Raw genomic sequence first — 20,335 nt, forward strand, 5'->3', positions numbered from 1 at the left:
GGGCTCAGGCAATCCACTCACCTCAGCCTCCCAAAGGCGAGGGATGACAGGCTGAGCCACTGAGCCCGGCTACACCTAATTTTTTAAATTTTTGTAGAGATAATGTCTTGCTATGTTTCCCAGGCTGGCCTCGAACTCCTGGGTTCAAGCAATCCTCCTGCCTCAGCCTCCCAACGTTCTGGGATTCCTGGCGTGAGCCTCCTTGCTCGGCCACCTAGCCCTTCTTTGCTGCCTTCCTAGACGGCCAAGGAGCAGTGACTCCAGATTTGGACCCCACACCTTGTGTGGCTCCTCTGTGCTAAAGAAACCACAAGGATGGCTGCGTGTCTTTCCCGAAGAGTTAGGTTGGGACAGAGCCACTGTGAGAACCCGAGTGACAGAGATGGCATGCTGCCTGCTGGCATCCCACGTCTCACAGATGACCCCGCTCAGCCCATGCCTTCCACGACATCGCGGGTGCTTGTCCCTCTCTCCACCCCGCCCTACCACCAGGACAGAGGCCGAGGCCACAGCAGAAGCCACCAGCGGGGCAGAAGCAGGTGGGTGCCGAACCCGAGGCCCCGTCCCCTGGTGCTCCCGCCCTCCCCAGTGGCAGGACAAGGAGCATGCGGTGAAGGGAAAGCCGGCCAGCCCGGGCTCCAGGACCCTTCTGCCACTGATGCTAATAACTCTGTGGTTTTGAGCAAGCCCTCCTGCACGAAATGAGGCCTCAGGCTGGATCGTCTTCCGGCCTAGCTCTGGCCTCCTGCATATATGCCCAAGAAAGGGTGGTCTAGGAAGAAAACCCAAGTCACCACTTTGCCACTTGGTCCTGCCTCCCCTAACCTGTGGCCTGGTGTTAGTCTCCTTCCTCATTCTTGGCACTGGAGCCTGGACTCCCTGCTGTTTCTTTGAAATCATTGGTTCAAGCAGTTTGCGATAACTTATCATGTTTAAAACTCACCGCAAGATCCATAGAAGATACTCAAGAAAATTGGTCAAATTAAATAGAAATCATGGCCGGCACAGTGGCTCATGTTTATAATCGTAGTATGTTGAGAGGCCGAAGTGGGAGGATTGCTTGAACCCAGGAATTCGAGACCAGCCTGGGCAACATAGCGAGACCTCGTCTCTACTAAAAATTTAAAAATTAGGCCGGTCTCGGTGGCTCAGCCTGTAATCCTAGCACTTTGGGAGGCCGAGACAAGTGGATTGCCAGAGCCGGTAGGTTCAAGACCAGCCCGGGCAACTTGATGAGACAGCCTCTCTACAATAGATAAAAAAACAAAACAAAAAAACTAGCCAGGCGTGGCAGCACATATTTGTAGTTCTGGCTACTTGGAAGGCTGAGGCAGAAGGATCGCCGGAGCCCAGCAGGTCGGCACTGGGTGGCCGTGAGCGTGCCACTGCACTCTAGCCTAGGTGACAGAGTGAGACTCCAACTCAAAAAAGAAAAAATTAGTCAGGTGTGATGGTGTGTGCCCGTGGTCCCAGCTACTCAGGAGGCTGAGATAGAAGGAATGCCTGAACCCAGGAGGTTGAGGCTGCAGTGAGCCTTGATTGTGCCAGTGAACTCCAGGCTGGCCAACAGAGTGAGACTCTGACTCAAAAAAAAAAACAACTAAATATATGTATATAAATCGTGTTTTGAGGGATTTTTCTAAAACACGGTTACCTCTTGACGTAAGAGTTTCTTCTTTTTACCTTCCTAGCCTTTTTCTAATATTTGCAATAAACATATGCCATTTCCACAAGAAGAAGAAAGGTGATTTCAAAAGGCAGAAAGGAATCTGATCAGTCACAAAGGACCCCATATTGAATGATTCTGTTGACATGCGACATCCCAAGAGGGAATCCACACAGGGGTTGCCAAGGGCTGGCAGGAGAGGGATGGGGGTGACCACTAGCGGCAGAGAGTTTCTTTAAAGGATGATGAAAATGTTCTCATCTAAAACGGACCGTGGTGGTGGTTACCCAAGTCTGTGAATATACTAAGCACCACTGAATTCTACACTTTAGGAAATGAATCTGGCTGCTCCCTGCCATGGCTCATTTTCACTACCAGTGCTTAAAAATCATGAAATTATGTTTCTTTCATTTTTGAGTTGGAGTCTTACTCTGTCGCCCAGGTTGGAGTGCAGAGACACGCTCACGGCCACTGCAGGCTCAACCTGCTGGGCTCCAACGATCCTTCCGCCTCAGCCTTCCAAGTAGCAGCAACCACAGGATCGCAGCACCATGCCCGGCTAATTTTTTTATTTATTGTAGAGACGAGGTCTTGCCATGTTGCCCAGGCTGGCCTCGAACCCATGGGCTCAGGCAATCCTCTCTCCTTCGCCTCCCAAAGTGCTGGGATTACAAGCATGAGCCACTGCGCCTGGCTAAATTATGTTTTTTTTAATTTGAAAAAAACAAAACAAAACAAAAACATAGGCAAGATATTTCTCTGATCAAAATTTTTAAATGGTCATGTCACTCAGAGCAAAGCCTGCGAAATCGAAGCCCACCACCTCTCTGATCACCGTTCTCTCCCTCCCGCATTCCACCCCAGCCCACCAGCCTCCTCACTGGGCCTCGGACAGGCCCCCTGCTCTTTTTCCATGAACTTTGCTGTCCCCCTGCTGGGAATGCTCTTCCTCTGAGATCCAGCCACGCTCCTTCCCCTGCTTTGAGCCTTTGCTCAGACATTGCCATCTCCTTCTCTGCACCCCAGCATTCCCATCCCTCTCCCCTGCTTCACTTCCAACCCCTCCGTGCCTCACCAGTGGACACACCCCGTGCTTTACTGTTCACCTGCAACACACCACCCTTCCTCAGAATGTAGTGTACAGTATATGCTCTGTTTTGTGTCTAGAGCAGTGCCTGGCACACGATAGGCCTGCAATCACTGGTTGAATCCATAAATGAATTCCATCAACAACTGGCATTTGTAGAGAGTCATGAAGGAGTGTATGAAACACTCGATTCCTTGCCCTGCCCATCCACTCTTCCTCGTGGCCCAGGGGGGTATCCTCCCCATTTCACAGAGGGGGACCCTGAGGCTAGGGGTGAGGCTGGAACTCAAACTCACATCCATCGGCTTCACAACAGTCCTCCTTCCATGACCGCACTGCCCAGGAGGGAGGTCCCAGGTAGGCACTGCCCAGCTGCCGGGGCACGCCTCTCCCCCTACGCCCACCTCCGAGTGAACTCACCACCTCCGTTTTTGTAGCAGAGATAGGGAAACCTCCAGACATTGCCCAGCCCGATGATCTCCCCGGCCACTGACAGCACAAACTCCATCTTGTTGGTCCATTGGCCCCGATCCTTTACCTGGTCCGCGCCTTCCCGGTCCACCTTCTCGCCCTCTTCGGGGACCCAGGAGACCGCGGGAGGCCCATGGTCGTGGACTGGCGCTTTCCCATCCACAGCCATGTGGTGGATTGGGAGACCCCGCGGGCGGGCAGGATGGCGAGAGGCAAAGCCTGCTGGGAGAAGAAGGAACGAGCTGTCGACCCAATGTGTGCCCCGCCCTTCCTGCTTCCCCTTCTTCGATGCGTGTTGTTGTTGTTGCTTCGAGTCGGAGTCTCACTCTGTTGCCCAGGCTGGAGTGCAGGAGCATGCTCACAGCTCACTGCAGCCCCCACCTCCTGGGCTCAGGTGATTCTCCTGGGACCATAGGCGTGCACCCCCTTGCCTGGCTAATTTTTAAATTTTTTATCGAGTCGAGGTCTCACTATGTTGCCCAGCTAGTCTGGAACTGCTGGGCTCAAGCAGTCCTCTTGCCTCAGCCTCCCAAAGTGCTGGGATGACAGGTGTGAGCCGCCGCACCCGACCCCCATCCTAATCTTTGCTGTTGGGACATCCGTTTCTTCCCAAACTCTCCATGGAGTGGACGCCAAAGGTGACGCTTTGTTCTCAGGACTCTCAGAGCCAATCTTAGTTTGCTCAGTTTGCAGATGAGACAATCCAGGCCTCGAGGTGACTTGCCCCAGACCCTGAGGATGAAAACCCAGATGACTGGCCCATCTGCCCACGGCCTGGGGAGCCGGTGAGTGGCCCAGCCTCGCCTCCAGCCTCCAGGGCCAGAAGGGATCAAAGGCTGCCAGGCAGCGAAGGTCAAAGGGCAGGTGTGGCCGGGGTGACTGCACAGTCCTCTCCTAGCCAGTTGTGTGCTCGTCCCTGTGCCAAGCTGATCGATCCCCACGGGGTAAACAGGGGAGCCGGCAGCTCTGCGTGTCTGATTGGGAGGGAAGCCGAAGGTGGGGCCTCTGAGCAAGGCCAGATCACCCCCAGGGCGGCCACCGGGGCAAGCAGAGGCTTTCAAGGAAAGCCCAGGGCCTTTTCTCTCTGCTGCACCTCTGTCCTGAGAAAAGCCGGGGGACCTGGGGCCAGAAGGGGTCCGTCACACCAGCCGTGGTCACCTGGGTGGCAGTCATCGGCGGATGGCTTCCAAGATGACCCAACGACCGGCCCCCGGAGGGGGAAGCCCAGTGGTGTCTGCCTGTCATGCAGGTCACTGCCCTCTCCTCTTCCCTGCCTGCCTAAAGAGCCCGAGCTCCCTGGATGTCCAGAGAAATGATGTGGGCACTCTCCATTTGACTTCCCGTTTCTCAATTGCCAGGAAATAAATCCGGCAGCGTCAGGGGCATCTCCAGTCTATGCTGGTCTTCACCTCCCTCCTCCCCCCGACGATCGCCTGAGGCCCCCTCTGTCTCTGTTTCCAGGGGAATGCTGGGAGGCGGCGTCCCAGACTGCAGAGGACACACCATCCCACCGCCCCTCCCCTCTGGGAGCCTTGGGGGAGCCAAAGTGACCAGGGCGACCAAGTGCTGCGTGCTCCTGCGCGCCTCTGGAGAAACACAAGGGATTCTTTTTATGAAGGAAGAGCTGGTGTTTATTTGCTGGTACTTTTAACCCAGGCAACAGCCCAAGCCCAAGTCAGAAAGGCGTGGGCAGGAGCCATCCGAGGTTATGGAAATTTTCGAAGGTGACTTGGAGGGTGCAGGTTATCCCAGGAATAGGAAAGCATGTCAGGGTGAAATTCTGGCTTTGAGACCTACTCAGAGGCTTCCATTGCAAGCTCAGCTCAGGAGGGCAGATGGGAAAGTGCCCGGTGGAAGCTGAAAGCCTAAGTCTCTGACATAAGGAGGCGGAGGAAGGGAAGGAAAGAGAGCTTCCAGACTTGGAGTACGGGGCCAGGCCCACAGGACCTTCCAGAACCAGAGCCTGAGGTTGAAAGAACAGGGGAGTTTGGCCTCAGGGGAGAAGCAGGTAATGTGCAACCTCAGACATGGATGTTGCACCCTGGACTGGCACACCCCGAGAAATGGCCCTCGACTCGTTCTCAGACACACAGCGAATGAATGAATGAACTTGAAAGCGTTGATGGAAAAGCAGCAGACAGGAAGTCCAGGTTGTGGTTCGACCTCGCTGTTGATAATAATAGTGGTAATAGAGGCTGGGCGTGGTGGCTCAAGCCTATCATCCCAGCACTTTGGGAGGCCGAGGTGAGAGGATTGCCTGAGCCCACGGGTTCGAGACCAGCCCGGGCAACTTGGCAAGACTTCATCTCTACAATAAATCAAAAAACTAGCCGGGCGTGATAGCGCACACCTATAGTTCCAACTACTTGGAAGGCCGAGGCGGAAGGATTACCAGAGCCCAGCAGGTCGACGCTGGGGTGGCCGTGAGCACTCTAGCCTGGGCGACAGAGTGAGACGCCAACTCAAATAATAATCATAATAACAGTGATAATATAGGCGAACATTTGAGCAAACATGGCTCTAAGAATAGACGCTCTTTGTACACGTATTAAATGCTATCCTCGTTACAGTCCTTGAAGTAGGTATTACTATTAACTCTGTTTTGCGAACGGGGAAGTACAGCGCCCAGAGATCAGCAGGTGCTCAGTGAAACGATTTTGAACGCTTGAATGAACTTACCAAGGCAATCGGTGGCGGAGCTGGGCTCTAACCTTGGGCCAATCGCACCTCCTCTCTGAGCTTTAAATCTCCCTGGAAGAGAGAACGACCTCTGCTCAAAGGGCTATCGGGAGCGTGGGGGGATAAAAATGAGGCCCACCAAAGAGAAGGGGAAATCACTGTCTTCCCTTGCCAAGATGCAAGGTTGCTCAGCACAGGTCAGGTCCCGGGCGCAAGGGTCCCCAAGACAGTGGTCGGGAGAAGCGCCTTGCTGTTCTCGGGCCAGGGGTAGCTCTTTCAGGACCCAGGGGGTTGCAAGGGTTGGAGTGGAGCAGACTTGCTGGGGAAAAAGAATACGGGAAGGGAAAACCAGAGGAGAGCAGAGACCTGGGCTTGGGTTGTACCAGAAGTGGGGGAGGGAGTACAAGAGAACGTGAACCGATGCACTGACATGGACGCATTTTTTAAAAACTAAAATAGCATAGGAAGGTTATCAGGAAGAGCATAACGTAGGGGTAAGAATGAAAAACTGGACCGGCAGAATGAAAGCAAGAGCCAGTGAAAAGAAAAAGCTGGCTCAGAGCCATGGTAAGTCAAGGGGAAACAGACTGAAACTGCAGCAAGAGAGACTTAAGTTAGACTCGGGGAAGAAATGTCTTGGAGGACATTAGGTCAAAAGAAGGTGCACTGAGCTCTCCTTTTGAGGTTGCTTTGAAAAGTCAAACGGACATCACATCCCACCCTACGCCCACCTCCGGCTGGGGGTCCTTTAGTGACAGTGCTCTCCGCAGTCGGGTGGCCTCCCGAAGGTCCGCCCGGCCCTGCCACCTCTCCAGCTCCTAGCGTCCCCTCGGCAGGCCCGCCCGCCTTGCTCACTCTACTTCGGTGCCCTCCAGTGGCACGGATACCGATGCCCACAGGCGCTGCCCACGGAGGAGATCTGCGAGGCTGGGAAGCGAACACAGGTCAGCCCTGTGTTTGGGAGCCGGACATGTAGACAGGCCTGGCCAGGGTCCGGTCGCGGAGCAGACGGGTCCAGAAAAGGCCGCTGCCCACGGGCGGCCGGGGTCCCGGCTTGGCCCGCCTTGCGCCCCCCTCCAGCGGGGGAACAGCCCATGCCCTGGACGTGGGGGACGGCAGGCGCCAGCGGCAGCCCACACCCACATACCAGCACCCGTTCTGAACACACGCCGGTGCCGTTCCCCGTCACGTCCCCTTGCACACACATACCTGTGTGCATGGCACCAAAACCTGGCTGCGTCTGCGGGCCTTCACACCCCGTGGGCCGCCTGGCCCGGCGGGTGGCCCCCGGTGCCTGCCCTCGGCCCCCTCGGGCCCCTCTAGGAGCACGCCCATGCCTCCCCCCGCCCAGAGCCAAGGCTGTGTCCTCCCTCGGGGGGGATGCTTGGCTTTCGCCGCCCGTGAGGGGCGGTGGGGGAGGGCAGGAGCCCCTCGCCTGTGATTGCTCAGGGCAATTCCTGCAGCTCACGGGCCTGCAGGAATACCCCGAGGTCTCTCCTGTCCACTCTTCCCTCCCACCTCGCTGGACACTGTCTGCTTCCCCTCCCCCTCAGTCAGGTGACCACCCCTTCGTGCACCCACGGCCCGAGGCTGGCTCTCCGTCTGTGGACTGTCCCGATCCTCCCACTCTGAGGGGGAGGGGGCGCTGGGGTGGCAGCCCCTGTCCTGAGACTCCAGAACATCAGACTTCCGCTCGCCTCAGTTTACCACCTCCTCTGCTTCCCACCGCAGACCGCACAGGGCCTGGCCCCCAGGGCTCCCCGCCCCCCGCCCCTCCGAGGAAGACCCGGCCGGTCCCTCCACTGCCCACTCACCTTTGTCTCCAGTCCCGGTTCCCGTGGTCAGCTCCGGGCAGGCATCGGGTCTCCAGAGAGTCCCAGGGAAGCCACCTATGAGAAGGCCACGAGAGACAGGACCTGAGAGGGAGGCTGTCCTCCACCCTCACCCCCTCTCCAGTTCTTGCCAGCGCAGAGGCCCATCCGACTTGTCCAGGGACTCCCAGACAGAGGCGGCTGTGTGCGTGCGTGCGTGTGTGCGCGCGCGTGTGTGTGTGTGTTGAGACGTGAAGGGACAGAGAACTATCACAGCAACAGGAGGGACCGAGGCCAAAAGCTGGTGAACCAAGATTACAACATCCAGTCTCAGGAAGTCAAGTCCTCTGTCCCCAGCGCCCCCACCCCCATCCTGCTTCCCCTGCGGCCCCCGCCCTCCAGACGGGTGCCGTCCCTGGGGGCCTGGTCCCGAGAGGCCCCCTCCAGGGCCGAGCTGAGCTGCGCCCCCCGGGGCAGGGGCAGGGGCTCAGAGACTCACCAGCCGACCTCGCCTCCCCTCCTCCCCCTTCCCCATGCCGCCTCACCCCTCCGGGCACCATCTCCTTCTCAGTGGTGGGTGGGGTGGGTGGGGCAGGGCGCAGCCCTCTTACCGGTGCGGAGGGATGGGCGGCTGGCTCCAGGCTGGACTCCCAGGGCTTTGGGAGGGGAGTCGGCCTCTCTGACGAGGGAAGGGAGGGGCGAACCACACGCTGGAGTTTTCCATCAAGTACCTGCCCTCTGTGGCTTCAAGGCCAGGCTCTAGACCTTCACGGCCACTGTCCCTTTCCCTGGGATTTTCCTAGAGAAAACCAGGGCGTACCTCAAGAAGCAGAATCTAGAAAGGACCCAGGCTTGCAGTCAGAAAGACCCGAATTTTGCCGCCCCCTCTAGTATTCCTCAGCCGTGTCAGCTAGGTAAGGGTCGGAGCCTCAGTTTCCCAATCTGTCAAAGGTAGATAGCAATACAATGCCTACTTTGCAGGGTTGCTATGAGGGTCAAAGACCAGGTGGTACACTGCGTAGGACATTCCAGGTGCTTAAGGAGAGTTGTTGATGTCTGCTGCGGGTCCCCTGGAAACAGGGGCCAGCATGGGGACGTGTCTGACCCCAGATAGCACTAATACTGCTCTGGGCACCTCTCGGCACTAAGGCCCCAGGCCGGGATTTGTCTGGAAAAGACTGGCAGCTGTCAGCGGTGAAGGGCGTTTGTAGAGTCGATGCGCCCCGTGCCCTGCGCCCAGCGAGCTTTTCCAGAGCACAGTCCTTGTCGCCGTCCCTGAGCACGACCCCGGGGTGAGGGGTCCAGTGCCGTGCCCCCACCCTTCATTTCGAATAGCTGGCACCTCCTTCAAGACAAAGAAGATGCTTCTTCGGTTCCAGGGGGTCTGGAGGGGGAGGAAGTTGCGGGAAGGAAGGGAAATTTCCCTCTCACATGTGCTTCCTCTTTGTATTCGAGAACTTCCCGGCAGGCATGGGCTGTGAAGTGATCAGTCCAGTCTGTAGTTTTCCATCAAGCACCCCACTCCTCTCGGGGCCCCCTTCAGCAGTCCTAGTGGCTTCCCCAGCATGAGAAAACCAGTCTCAGTTCTCAGCCTCCCTGCCTCTGCAAAACCAGAAACTGGACTGGGGGCCAGCTCTGGTACAGCAGAACGAGCCCAGCCAGAACCTATCCTCTGGTTATCCCAGTGTGCAAGTGTGACCTGTCTCTGCGTGTCACATCTACCTTGGGTTGACTGTAGAGCTTATTGCAGATGGAATGACCTGGCCGCAGTTATTCGGGAACAAACGTGAGCCTCTCCACAAAGGGAAGGAAGAGGAAAGAGAATCAGACCGGGCGATTCATTCATTCATGTTCAATTCATTCATTCATTCAAAAGGTTTATTTAGCACCTGCAGCGTGGGTGTGGGGATGACGTGATGAACAGCAGGGGTCCAGAAGTCCTGTCACCTCTCCTGTGCCTTGGCAGAGAATGGCTGCTTTGGTTGACCTGGCCCAAGGAGTGGGGTTTGACTTTCCCCCAAAAGAGCTGCCCAATCCCTCCCTGTCTTTATCTGACTGCCTCTAACCTTAGTCCTGCCATCTTTTTTTTTTTGAGTTGGAGTCTCACTCTGTCACCCAGACTGGAGTGCAGTGGCCGTCCCGGCCACCGCAGCCTAGACCTGCTGGGCTTCGGCGATCCTTCCGCCTCAGCCTTCCGAGTAGCTGGAACTACAGACGTGCGCTACCACGCCCGGATAAGTTTTGATTTATTGTAGAGACGAGGTCTCGCCAAGTTGGGTCTCGAACCTGCGGGCTTAGGCAATCCATTCACCTTGGCCTCCCAAAGCACTGGGATGACAGGCTGAGCCACCGAACCCGGCCGTCCTGCCATCTTAAGATCGAGCCCTCCCTTGTACAAATCCTCACCCGTCTCCCCAGTTCCCAATACCCACTAGTGTTCAGACCAGTTGGTAAAATTCTGGAGGCCAGAGACCCCCATCTTTGCAAAAGATAAGGATCCCGAAAGATCTAGCTAAGATTGGGCTGTTTTCATACTGGGAAGAGTCCAGAGTCAGGATGAAATATGGTTAAATGGATCCATTGTCTTATATCAGTAAGAACCATTGGACCCCATTGAATGTCCTTCTCTCCATCCTCACTTCAACTTCATGCCTGCTTTGAGAGGACCTGGAATGGGACCTCTTTCCTGAGCATGTAACTCACACAAGGAGTTTTATACGCTGCCTCATTTGATCCCCTTAAGAACCTTGAAACGTAGCCATTGTGCCCCATTTTGAAGACGAGAAAACTGTCATGAATAGCAAGCAGCTAAATGCTTTGTCTCAAGGCCATGCACTAGAAAATGATGGAGCTGGGATTTGAACCTGGGCCTCTTGGCTCCAAAAGCCTATGCTCGTTCCACTGTAACGTGTTTTCCAGACTGTGAATCTCTAAAGGGCAGAGTCTCGTTTCATAATTCTTTTGTTTTTGCTTCTAGCGTTCAATACGCGGCTGTCTCAGAGCAGGCACTCCGTATTTACTGGACGGACGGAGGGACGGACGGAGGGACGGACAGATGGACGGACGGGTGACGGGTGGATGAATGAATGGATGGATGGATTGGTGGGTTGATGGGTAGATGAATGACGGATGGATGGATTGGCGGGCGGGCGGGCGGACGCACCTTGAAGGGGAAAATGACCCCCGTCTTCCCTTTTCTAGGAAGACATTGTTTTCCCAGAACCAGAAGACAGAGAGGGGATTGGAGGACTCACATTCTGCTTTTCTTGGACACTGATGCCATGCTGAACGTCATCCTACAGGATGCAGGATTGCTTTAGAGTTACCCTTCCCTCACATCCTAGCCAGATGCTTAGTTCCATAAACGTGGAAACTCTTTCCCGGGGCCCAGTGCAACCTAAGGTCTGGGGCTGGGAGAACTAGGGGACAGGGAGGACAGCTCTGAACTCTTCCTGGGCTTTTCGGTTACACGGACAGCTCGGTGAAGCGGAGATGGAGTGATGGGCGATAGAATGGATTTGCTTGAAAGTGTCCCCAGGGCAGCTGTCCCTGCAGCTGCCGCTTGACTCTGGCAACGCTGTGATGCAGGTAGCATTACTCCCATTTTAGGGAGGAGAAAACCAAGAACCAGACAGGTTCCCTTGCCCAAGGTCACACAGTTAGCAAGTGAATGTGCCAGGGTGCAAGCCAGGTCTGCACACCTCTGTAGATAGTGTGCTTGGCTGACTGCAGTGTTTCTGAGTTTGTGCACATTTATCTGGGGATGGAAGGGACAGTGTGTGCCCGCACATGTGTGGATCTGAGACCTGGGGACCCATGTGGGCAAGGTCTGAGGTCCTGGGCAGCCTGGTGGGTTCAGTGCCCAGCAAGTAGCTTACCTGGGCCCTGGGCTGCGCTGGTAACTCTGGCTATCTGAGCTTCTGCTCCCCTTCCCCTTCAGTTAGTGCTTGCCCACCCCCCTCCCCACCTGCCTGTCTTCTCCAACAGGTGTGGCCTCCAGGTGAGAAAGGGCTCCCCTTCCTTTCCTGTCTTCTTCCTCTGGGATCTGCCACCCACCCTTCCAGGCAGGGAGACCAGCTGGGACTCACACAGCCGCCTCCACCACCACCACCAGCCATTCAGCCCGTTCAAAAGCCAGGCCTAGGCTGGGCTCGGTGGCTCACCCTGTCATCCCAGCGCTTTGGGAGGCCGAGGTGAGTGGACGGCCTGAGCCCGCGGGTTCAAGACCCGCCTGGGCAGCGAGACCTCATCTCTACAATAAATCAAAAAATCAGCCGGGCGTGGTAGCACGTGCCTGTAGTTCCAGCTCGGAAGGCTGAGGCGGAAGGATCGCCGGAGCCCAGCAGGTCGAGGCTGCGGTGGGCGGGAGCGGCCGCTGCACTCCAGTCTGGGCAATGGAGTGAGACTCCAACTCAAAAAAAAAAGCCAGGCCTAGTCCTGTCCTGCTGTTTTCCCCCAGCCCTGACCCGAGCCAGCAGCATTCTCACAACCCCTGTCAGCCCTCCCTCCGGTGGGGGGTCTGCTAGGGCATCTCTCCCTCCTGTGCTTCCCAGCTGGTTTGATGACCTCACACCACTTGGCACCAAGTGACTGAAAATGCCCTCACACCCACCCATGACTTCATTTGAACCCCACAGCCGTCGGGGTGCGTGATATTATCTCCATCTGAAAAACAACGAGCCTGAATTCCAAGTAACTTCCAGCCACACAGCCAGGCGGAGGCCAGGAGGTCTTGCTGTCTTTCGCACTGTCTTCCACCAGGCGTGGAAGTAGGACTCAGGTCACCATTAGCAAACTGCCCCCATTCCTTCCCGGGCTTGGCAGAGTCTGGCACCTTAGTCAGACGGGTGTCTAGAGGGGCAGATGTCTCGCCCTAGAATCGCCTACCCAGACCGCCCAACCTACGGCACGAGGAGCCCTCCCTCCCACAGACCCGTCATTCTTTCTCACAGCTCTTTGCTCTTTCCTTTCGTGGCGTGGGTCGCGGTTTGTTGTTTAAAAACTTGTATCTGTGTTTGCACGTGAGTCGTGAGCGTAGCCCGGCACTGCGCCGTCGTTGTTCTGTCATGGCGTTGATGGATGGCGTGGCCAGGCATGGGAGCTGGAGGCTGGCACGCTTCTGGAGCGGGTTCACTGATCCCGCCTTAGGACTGGAGTTGAGACGGGCATCCCTGGGGAATGCCCATCCCGTCACTCTGCAGGAAGCAGCTGCCAAGGCCAACACACAGTAGGGCTGCTACCTTTCATTTTCGCAAACCCTACAAACACAAAAAGTTGGCCGGGTGTGGTGACTCATGCCTGTGATCCCAGCACTTTGGGAGGCCGAGATGAGAGGATTACCTGAGCTCCGGAGTTCGAGACCGGTCTGGGTAACATGGAAGACCTCGTCTCTACAATAAATCAAAAAATCAACCGGGCGTGGGGGTGCACGCCTATAGTCTCAGCTACTTGGAGGACTGGGACAGGAGGATCATCTGAGCCCAGCAGGTCGAGGCCGCAGTGGCCAAGATCGTACCACTGCGCTCCAGCCTGGGCAACAGAGTGAGACTCCAACTCAAAAAAACAAATCAAAAATTGAAGACTGGCAAAGATTTCAGTGCATTTTCTCACTGATGGACGGGTAAAAAGCCAGGAAAATCACCCAAGGACCCTGCAGGCGCTTGGACTGCTCTAAGCATCGCGGGACACTCACCGGAGCAGCGCCCAAGATCCATCTGAATGGAGGCAGAGACACAGGCAGACACAATCTGCTCACAGCAGGGAGAAGCATAGCTGCCTGTGTTCAGCCACTTGCAAAACCACACACCTAGCAACAGCCAGAAATACGGAGGCCCCGGCTCCATGCCCCCCGCTCGGAGATAAGGCCGCGAAGACACACCTGCGGCACCCACCGGGGCCAAGGCCATGCCCCCGACCCCAAGGCGGGAGAGACTCTGGCTTCCACCCGGGTCCCCTTTGCAGCCCCACAAGATCATTCCGGCAGCTCCGGCCCTGGCAACGGGGCTGTGGTCATGGCGGTGCCACCCCCTCGTGGCCACGTCTGGTGGCGACAGTGTCTGGAGTTTCGGAAGAGTGGGGTGGTCCTGAGGAAGGAGGGTCCCTCTGCTGGCTGAGCCGGGCAGCTCCCGCTGGGGCCAAGGCTCCCCGCCCTGTCGCCTCAGACCGGCACAGTCCCCTCTCTCCCGTGCACCCAACACCAGGCCCCGGGGGGCACGCACGGACCTGGCTTTGGCAAGTGCGGACAGGCAAGGACACAACCGGGTCGAGTGGCCGGAAGAAGGTGCCCCCAGTCTTTCCTCTTCCCTTCCCTTAGTTCGGGCTCAGTCTCCTTCATCCTTCCTACAATTTCCCTCCTCCTCCTCTAATTTTGGCAGAGCGGAGGTCTCACTGTGTTGCCCAGGCTGGTCTCAAATGCCTGGCCTCAAGCTATCCTCCCGCCTCAGCCTCCCAAAGTGCTGGGATGACAGGCGTGAGCCGCCATGCGGGGCCAGCTTCCCTTCGTATTCGCGGGGTGGAGGGTGGGGAATCTGGGCGGAAATGGGGACAGAAGTGACAGCCTCCTCTGGTCCAGGTGTCTGACGACGGGGAGGGGGGAGGGCTCAACCTGGCCCCACCCTCCCTCCACAGCCATCACCTCCGCTGTGTGAAACCGACAAACCGCTGGCAGTCAGTGGGAAGAATATGAGGATTTAATGCACGGAGGGAAGGGGGCGCCCCAGGCCGACCGCGATCTCACCGCCACCCACCAGCCCTCGCCCAGCTTCCCGGCCTCTGTTTCAAAGCGATGCCCTGGACACCAGCACGCCACGGCGGCTCAGGCCGCCCCGGGGCGGGGAGGCTGCGGCGGGAGGCCCCCAGCTCGGAAGGCAGGTTCCAGAGGAGCCCCTCTTGTCTAATCCGCCCCGTCCGGGGGGCGGAGCAGCAGCGGGGGGCGCTGCCGCCCTGTGCCCTCTGCCGCGTCCCCACAGCCGGGCTCACGGGCACCATCCCGGGCCTCTCCCCTAGCAGTGAGACTCGAGCTCTGTGGGTCTGAGCAGTGACGTCCTGGGGCTGGCAGGAGTGGGCGGTGCTGCTTGGCTCCGCTGAGGCAGGTCCTCAGCTGGGCACACGAGCTGGCGGAGTCTCTGCGAGGGGAGGGGAGGGGCCCGTCGCGTGACGCCCTGGGGGCGGGCCTGCCAACTTCCCCCCTCACTCCCGTCCCCCCCACAAACCTGCCCTCCTTGACATCCCAGCCTGTGTCCTGGGGTCACCCGGTCTCTCCCTGGACTCTCTCCATCCCTCCCTGGATGCCTGGCCAGGCTCACCGTCCCCGGGGTACCAGCTTCTCCCCCTCCGATGGCCTCCTCCCTGCTGACTCCCCACCTCTCGGAAGGAGCCCTTGAGGGTGCCGAGTTTGTAGACGCTCCAGGCGGGGATGCAGACCATCGAGGACAGCGCCAGGAGCCAGCCCAGGGCGTCCCCCCACCAAGGGTACGTGTACTTCTTGTTGTAGGTCAGCGGAGTGTACTTGATCAGGGAGAAGAGGAAGGTGGCCTGGGAAGGAGCCGTGGAGAGAGGGGCTGGGGTGGGCGGAGATGGCGCTCGAAGCCAGCATTTGCCTCTGGTGCGTCGGGGCCAGTTAGCCGCCAGTCCCGTCACAGTCTGCTCAAAAGACCCCCACCCTGCCACGCCCCTGTCGTATTTCCAGAGCACATGCCCTGCCACGCCAGGGCTCCTGTGTCCCTGGGCACTTCTGTTTTGTTTTTCGTGTCAGATTCTCACTCTGTCGCCCAGGCTGGAGTGCAGGGGCACGCTCCCGGCCACCGCAGCCTCGACCTGCCGGGCTCCGGAGATCCTTCCGCCTCAGCCTTCCAAGGAGCTGGAACTACAGGCGCGAGCCACCATGCCCGGCTCAGTTTTTGATTGATTGTAGGGACGAGGTCTTGCCATGTTGCCCCGGCTGGTCTCCAACCCCTGGGCTCAGGCAATCCTCCCGCCTCTACCTCCCAAAGTGCTGGGATGACAGACGTGAGCCACCACGCCCGACGACCCCTGGGCACTCTACACGTGGTTGGCTCCCAATTGGGAAGTGAGCGTGTGCCTGCTGGGTCCTTGAAGGTGTGGACCATGAGTTTGGGGGTAGGGATCATGCCTCCTCCCTGCCCCTCCTCCTCCCCGTTCCACAGTCACATCCTGGACACAGATAGAGCCAGAAGAAGCAGTGCCCTGTGCCTGGGTTCGAATCCTAGCTCTCTGCAACTTCCTAGCTTGGGAGACTTGCTTATCTCCTTAACCCCAGCTTCGTCTGTCGAGTGTCATGGCAGCACTTACTCAACAGGTTCCTGAGAGGATTCGATGAGTTAATACGCGGAAGTGTTCCGTGACTGAGGCCAGTATGTGGTTATTGATGCTGGGTATTAATATAGTGTGCGGATGTGTATATAATATAGTATGTATTCATAACATTATGTGGACAATACTGTGGTTATTAGTATTATCACGAACAGCCCAATGCGCTTGGGTATCAGTCCTGCCTGCAATGTGAGACTCACACTATGCTGTGAGTCTCACGACGCAGAGCTCTGGGCCTCAGTTTATCCTTCTGTGAAATGGGAAGGAGGACTCTACCTGGTTGTTGTTTTCTAGAATCCAACAGGAAGATGAAGGAAAATCTAAGAAGACTTTCACTTCCTTGGGAGAAGTCCATCTGGAGCTAGCGGTCTCTCTACCCCGAGGTGCCACCCTCTTTCCCTCCCTTGGTCTGGCTGTATCCCTTGAGGGTTCTCTTACTGTGCACACGGCTGGAGTGAGGAAAAGCCAACAGTATCTGATAAGAGGCCACGGCCTGTAGCCAATCATGTCTTCAATGTTGTCATAGAAGCGCCGGGCTCCTACCATGGAGAAAAGAAGGTGGGGGAGAGGCCATTCTTCAGTGTCCAGAGCATTGGGGGGGGCCACACTCAGACCAGGGTGAGTATAAGACGTCATGGTTGTCTTTCCAAAGAGCTGCTGGGAACAGCTCCTTCCTGGAACCCATAGGCGCAAACAGCAGCAGGCAGGGCTCGGCTTAGGGAAGGGCGGTCACTTCCTGATTATCAAGGTTGTTAAGAGCTGAAAAGGCTTGGATATGAGCCCGGCTGAGGTGGTCTGCGCGTAGCTATAACCAGCACCGTGGGCAGGGCTCTCCTGGAGGGAGAGCAGTCTAGAATTCCCGCGACTTTTGAGGCTGAGGCGAGAAGCCATCCCCTGGAATGAAGGTGAGTGGTGGAGGTCTCTCTTCTGTCTAAGGGCCCAGGGGTGGAGGAGAGTCCTGGGACCCAGGGGAGGAGTCACTCACCGTAAACCCAAGCCACACAGAGGGACTCAAAGATGGCCACAAACAGGAGACACATGCCACTCGCCGCATAGTAGTCGAAGAGCTGAAACACGTACATGCCACCCTGCACGGGAGGAGATGTTTTCTTTTCTTTTACTTATTTTATGTTTTTGAGCTGGGGAGTCTCACTTTGTCGCCCAGGCTGGAGTGCGGTGGCACGATCATGGCTCACCGCAGCCTTGACCCGCTGGGCTCAGGCGATCCTTCCGCCCCAGCCTTCCAAGTAGCTGGAACTACAGGCATGTGCCACCACACCCAGCTAATTTGTTAAATTTATTGTGGAGATGAGGCCCTGCCATGTTACCTAGGCTGGTCTCGAACTCTTAGGCTCAGGCAATCCTTTCGCCTCAGCCGCCCAAAGTGTGGGGATTACAGGCGTGAGCCACAGTGTCTGGCCAGAGTCGGTTATTTTAAAAAGAACTTTATCCAGAGGAAACAGATTCACCCCTGGGGTCCCTGTGTCCTTCAGTCTCATACCGTCAGGGTGCAGAGGAGAGCTACTGAGGCTCACAGCAGACAGATCATAAAAGAGAATGTAATTTGTCATCTGTGAAGTATGAAGCAGCTATGAGGCAATAATTACTTTTATTATGGTTTTGGGGTGGAAGATAGGTGAAGTCAGAAGGCCATTGTTAGATGATCCTTGAAAACATTTAGGGATTGACCCCAGGTCCCAAGCCATTGTGTGTACTCTCTGGGGAAGAATCAAGAAAGGCGCCTTGGGAGGCCGAGGTGAGTGGATTGCCTGAGCCTGCGGGTTCGAGACCCTCCTGGGCAACTTGGTGAGACCTCATCTCTACAATAAGTCAAAAATTAGCCGGGCATGGGAGCGCGCGCCTGTAGTTCCGGCTACTTGGAAGGCCGAGGCAGCAGGATCGCCGGAGCCCAGCAGGTCGAGGATGCGGTGGCCGGGAGCGGCCACTGCCCTCCAGTCTGGGCAACAGAGTGAGACTCCAACTCAAAAAAAAAGAAAAGAAAAGAAAGGCTAAGGCCGAAGGATCGCCTGAGTCCAATGGGTCGAGGCTGCGCTGGCCGGGAGCGGCCACTGCCCTCCAGTCTGGGCAACGGAGTAAGATTCCAACTCAAAAAAAAAAAAGAAAGAAAGAAAGGGGTTGTCACCGGCATGATCAAGCTCCTTCCCTCTCCCTCGAGACATCACGCAGATGTCACCCAGCCCCGAGGTGCCTTTTCTCCCTTTGAGGCTTGTGCATAGAACTTGGTCCAGCTGCCTGGGAAGCCGCAGGGTATTGCTGGAGGGGCCGTTTTTCCCAGCCCAGGACTTCTCAACCATCTCTTCCACACCTCGCTTACAGTGGAGCCAAATGACATCCCTGAGGGGGGTGGCTGGCGCCCCGAAGGCCAGAAGAGGAACTTGCCTGCTTTGTCCTTTTTTTGGGGGGGGGTGGAGGGAGGGAGTGCCAGCGCCCTGAATCGCCCAAGGCCCGCCCGTGACCCGAAGCCAACTGCGACCCGAAGCCAACCACGACATTGCCTGGACACAGGCAGCGGCTGCCCCCGGCTTGTCTCCCGCCCCAGCGCGTCCCCTCTGGCCTCCCAGGCCCTCACCTCCGTGAGCATGACCAGTCCCACGAGGAAGGAGACGACGGACACGCCGAGGATGAGGACCTCCCTCCGGTTCTTCTTGCGGAACACGCGGGGGTACATGTCCACCAGCGCTGTCACCAGGCTTTCTACGCACACAAACTGGGTGAGAGGGCAAAAGGATTGGAGGGAAGGAGTGCGCCCAAGACCGGCCCCGGCCGCCCACCAGCTCCGGCTCCTGAGCTCAGCCCCGCCAGCCTGGCTGTCGCAAGTCCCCAGAGCCCCTAACCTGGCGGGGTGAGGTCTGAACCCACCCTGCAGGCTCTTCCGGGTCCCCGGATGGGCCTCCGCTTCTGACATTCACCCGGGCCCCTCCTCTTTGAAGGCCCCTTGGGACCTCGACCTCGACCGCCTGCCCATGGCGCCCCCTCCCCAGCCCGCAGCCCCGTCATCTCTCAGGCTCCCGCAGCCGCCTCTCGGTACCTGGCTGTCCAGTCCCAGGAGAACAACCATGAAGAAGAAACAGCAGGCCCACAGAGGAGAGAAGGGGAGCATCACCACGGCCCGGGGGTAGGCAATGAACGCGAGGCCGGGGCCTGCAGCAAGGAACGGAGAGGGGAGCACCGCCCGGCCACCCGTGGACCCACGGCTCCCGGGGCGGGGGCCGTGCGGTGACAGGGGCCAGAGGAGACTGCGCCCCAAGTGACCCTCACCACCACCATCCGCACCCAGGAGAAGCCGCCCACACCTCTGCCCGGCTTCCAAGGCTCCACAGGCTGTGTGGCAAGAACAGAACCTCAAGGTCCTGGGCGGCCAGGCTTGGAGCCACCAGGGCTCACTCAGGCCAGATAAAGGTGTGGAAGTGACGGGTGTCAGCAAGAGGAGGTGGGGGGCCCTGCGGGAACCGGGCCGTCATGCCCAGCTGAGGGCGAGGCTGTGCTGCGTTGACAAAGGACGTAGGTGGTGCCAAAGAAAATGCCTCGGAGGCCTCCAGTTCGCCTCCCTGCGCCCGGAGCCTTTTCTGTCACCCTACCATGAGCGCACTGGCGCTAATTTCAGAAGGCCACGGACACGCGCGCGCGCGCACACACACACACACGTCCTCGTGGTTAATGAATGTTCCTCTCAGCTGGCTCAGATGGCAAGAACAAATTCACATGCCAGAGCCTAGGTCTGTCCGTAAGAGGCGTCCTCTGGAAAGTGAAGTATCACCATGACCTTGGCCGTTGTTCGTGTCTTCGAGTCCCGGGCCCCCCGTGGACAAGATGGGGATCGTGCTCATTACTGCTTCACAGGCTGACGTCGCATGGTCCAGGCAGAGTGCTCCATGAGGTGCTTGGCACACAGTACGTGCTTAGTGCTTAGTGCTTTTTTTTTTAATTGGAGCCTCACTCTGTCACCTAGGCTAGAGTGCAGTGGCACGCTCACGGCCCCTGCAGCCTCGGCCTGCTGGGCTCAGGGGATCCTTCTGCCTTCTGCCTTTCAAGTAGCTGGAACTACAGGATGCGCCACCATGCATGACTAATTTTTTTATGTATTGTAGAGACAAGGTCCTTCTATGTTGCCTAGGCTGGTCTCAAACCTTTGGACTCAGGTGATCCTCTTGCCTCCACCTCCCAAGTGCTGGGATGACAGGCATGAGCCACTGCGCCTGGCAATGTTATCCTTTTTTTTTTTTGAGTTGGAGTCTCACCCTGTCGCCCAGACTGGAGTGCAGTGGCTGC

General features: G+C 57.5%; 2 protein-coding genes across 2 annotated transcripts in view; both read right to left on the minus strand.

Annotated features, from left to right (window-relative positions):
- Positions 1 to 7,910, minus strand: part of SLC6A12 (solute carrier family 6 member 12) — a 36,089-nt gene extending 28,179 nt beyond the window's left edge. Inside the window, exons 1-2 of the mRNA XM_008060191.1 lie at positions 7,718 to 7,910; positions 3,174 to 3,443 (exon numbers count right to left, since the gene is read on the minus strand). Coding sequence (XP_008058382.1) covers positions 3,174 to 3,393 — 220 coding nt within the window. The 5' untranslated portion in view covers positions 3,394 to 3,443; positions 7,718 to 7,910. The remainder of the gene's footprint in view (positions 1 to 3,173; positions 3,444 to 7,717) is intronic.
- A 6,805-nt stretch (positions 7,911 to 14,715) lies between these two features.
- Positions 14,716 to 20,335, minus strand: part of SLC6A13 (solute carrier family 6 member 13) — a 56,611-nt gene continuing 50,991 nt past the window's right edge. Inside the window, exons 10-15 of the mRNA XM_008060192.2 lie at positions 19,095 to 19,207; positions 18,636 to 18,773; positions 17,031 to 17,133; positions 16,484 to 16,584; positions 15,077 to 15,247; positions 14,716 to 14,838 (exon numbers count right to left, since the gene is read on the minus strand). Of these exons, the coding sequence (XP_008058383.1) occupies positions 14,716 to 14,838; positions 15,077 to 15,247; positions 16,484 to 16,584; positions 17,031 to 17,133; positions 18,636 to 18,773; positions 19,095 to 19,207 (749 nt within the window). The remainder of the gene's footprint in view (positions 14,839 to 15,076; positions 15,248 to 16,483; positions 16,585 to 17,030; positions 17,134 to 18,635; positions 18,774 to 19,094; positions 19,208 to 20,335) is intronic.

Source organism: Carlito syrichta, unplaced genomic scaffold (assembly GCF_000164805.1).
Source record: "Carlito syrichta isolate Samal-C Ts95f unplaced genomic scaffold, Tarsius_syrichta-2.0.1 Scaffold304555, whole genome shotgun sequence".
NCBI classification, from domain to species: Eukaryota; Metazoa; Chordata; class Mammalia; order Primates; family Tarsiidae; genus Carlito; species Carlito syrichta.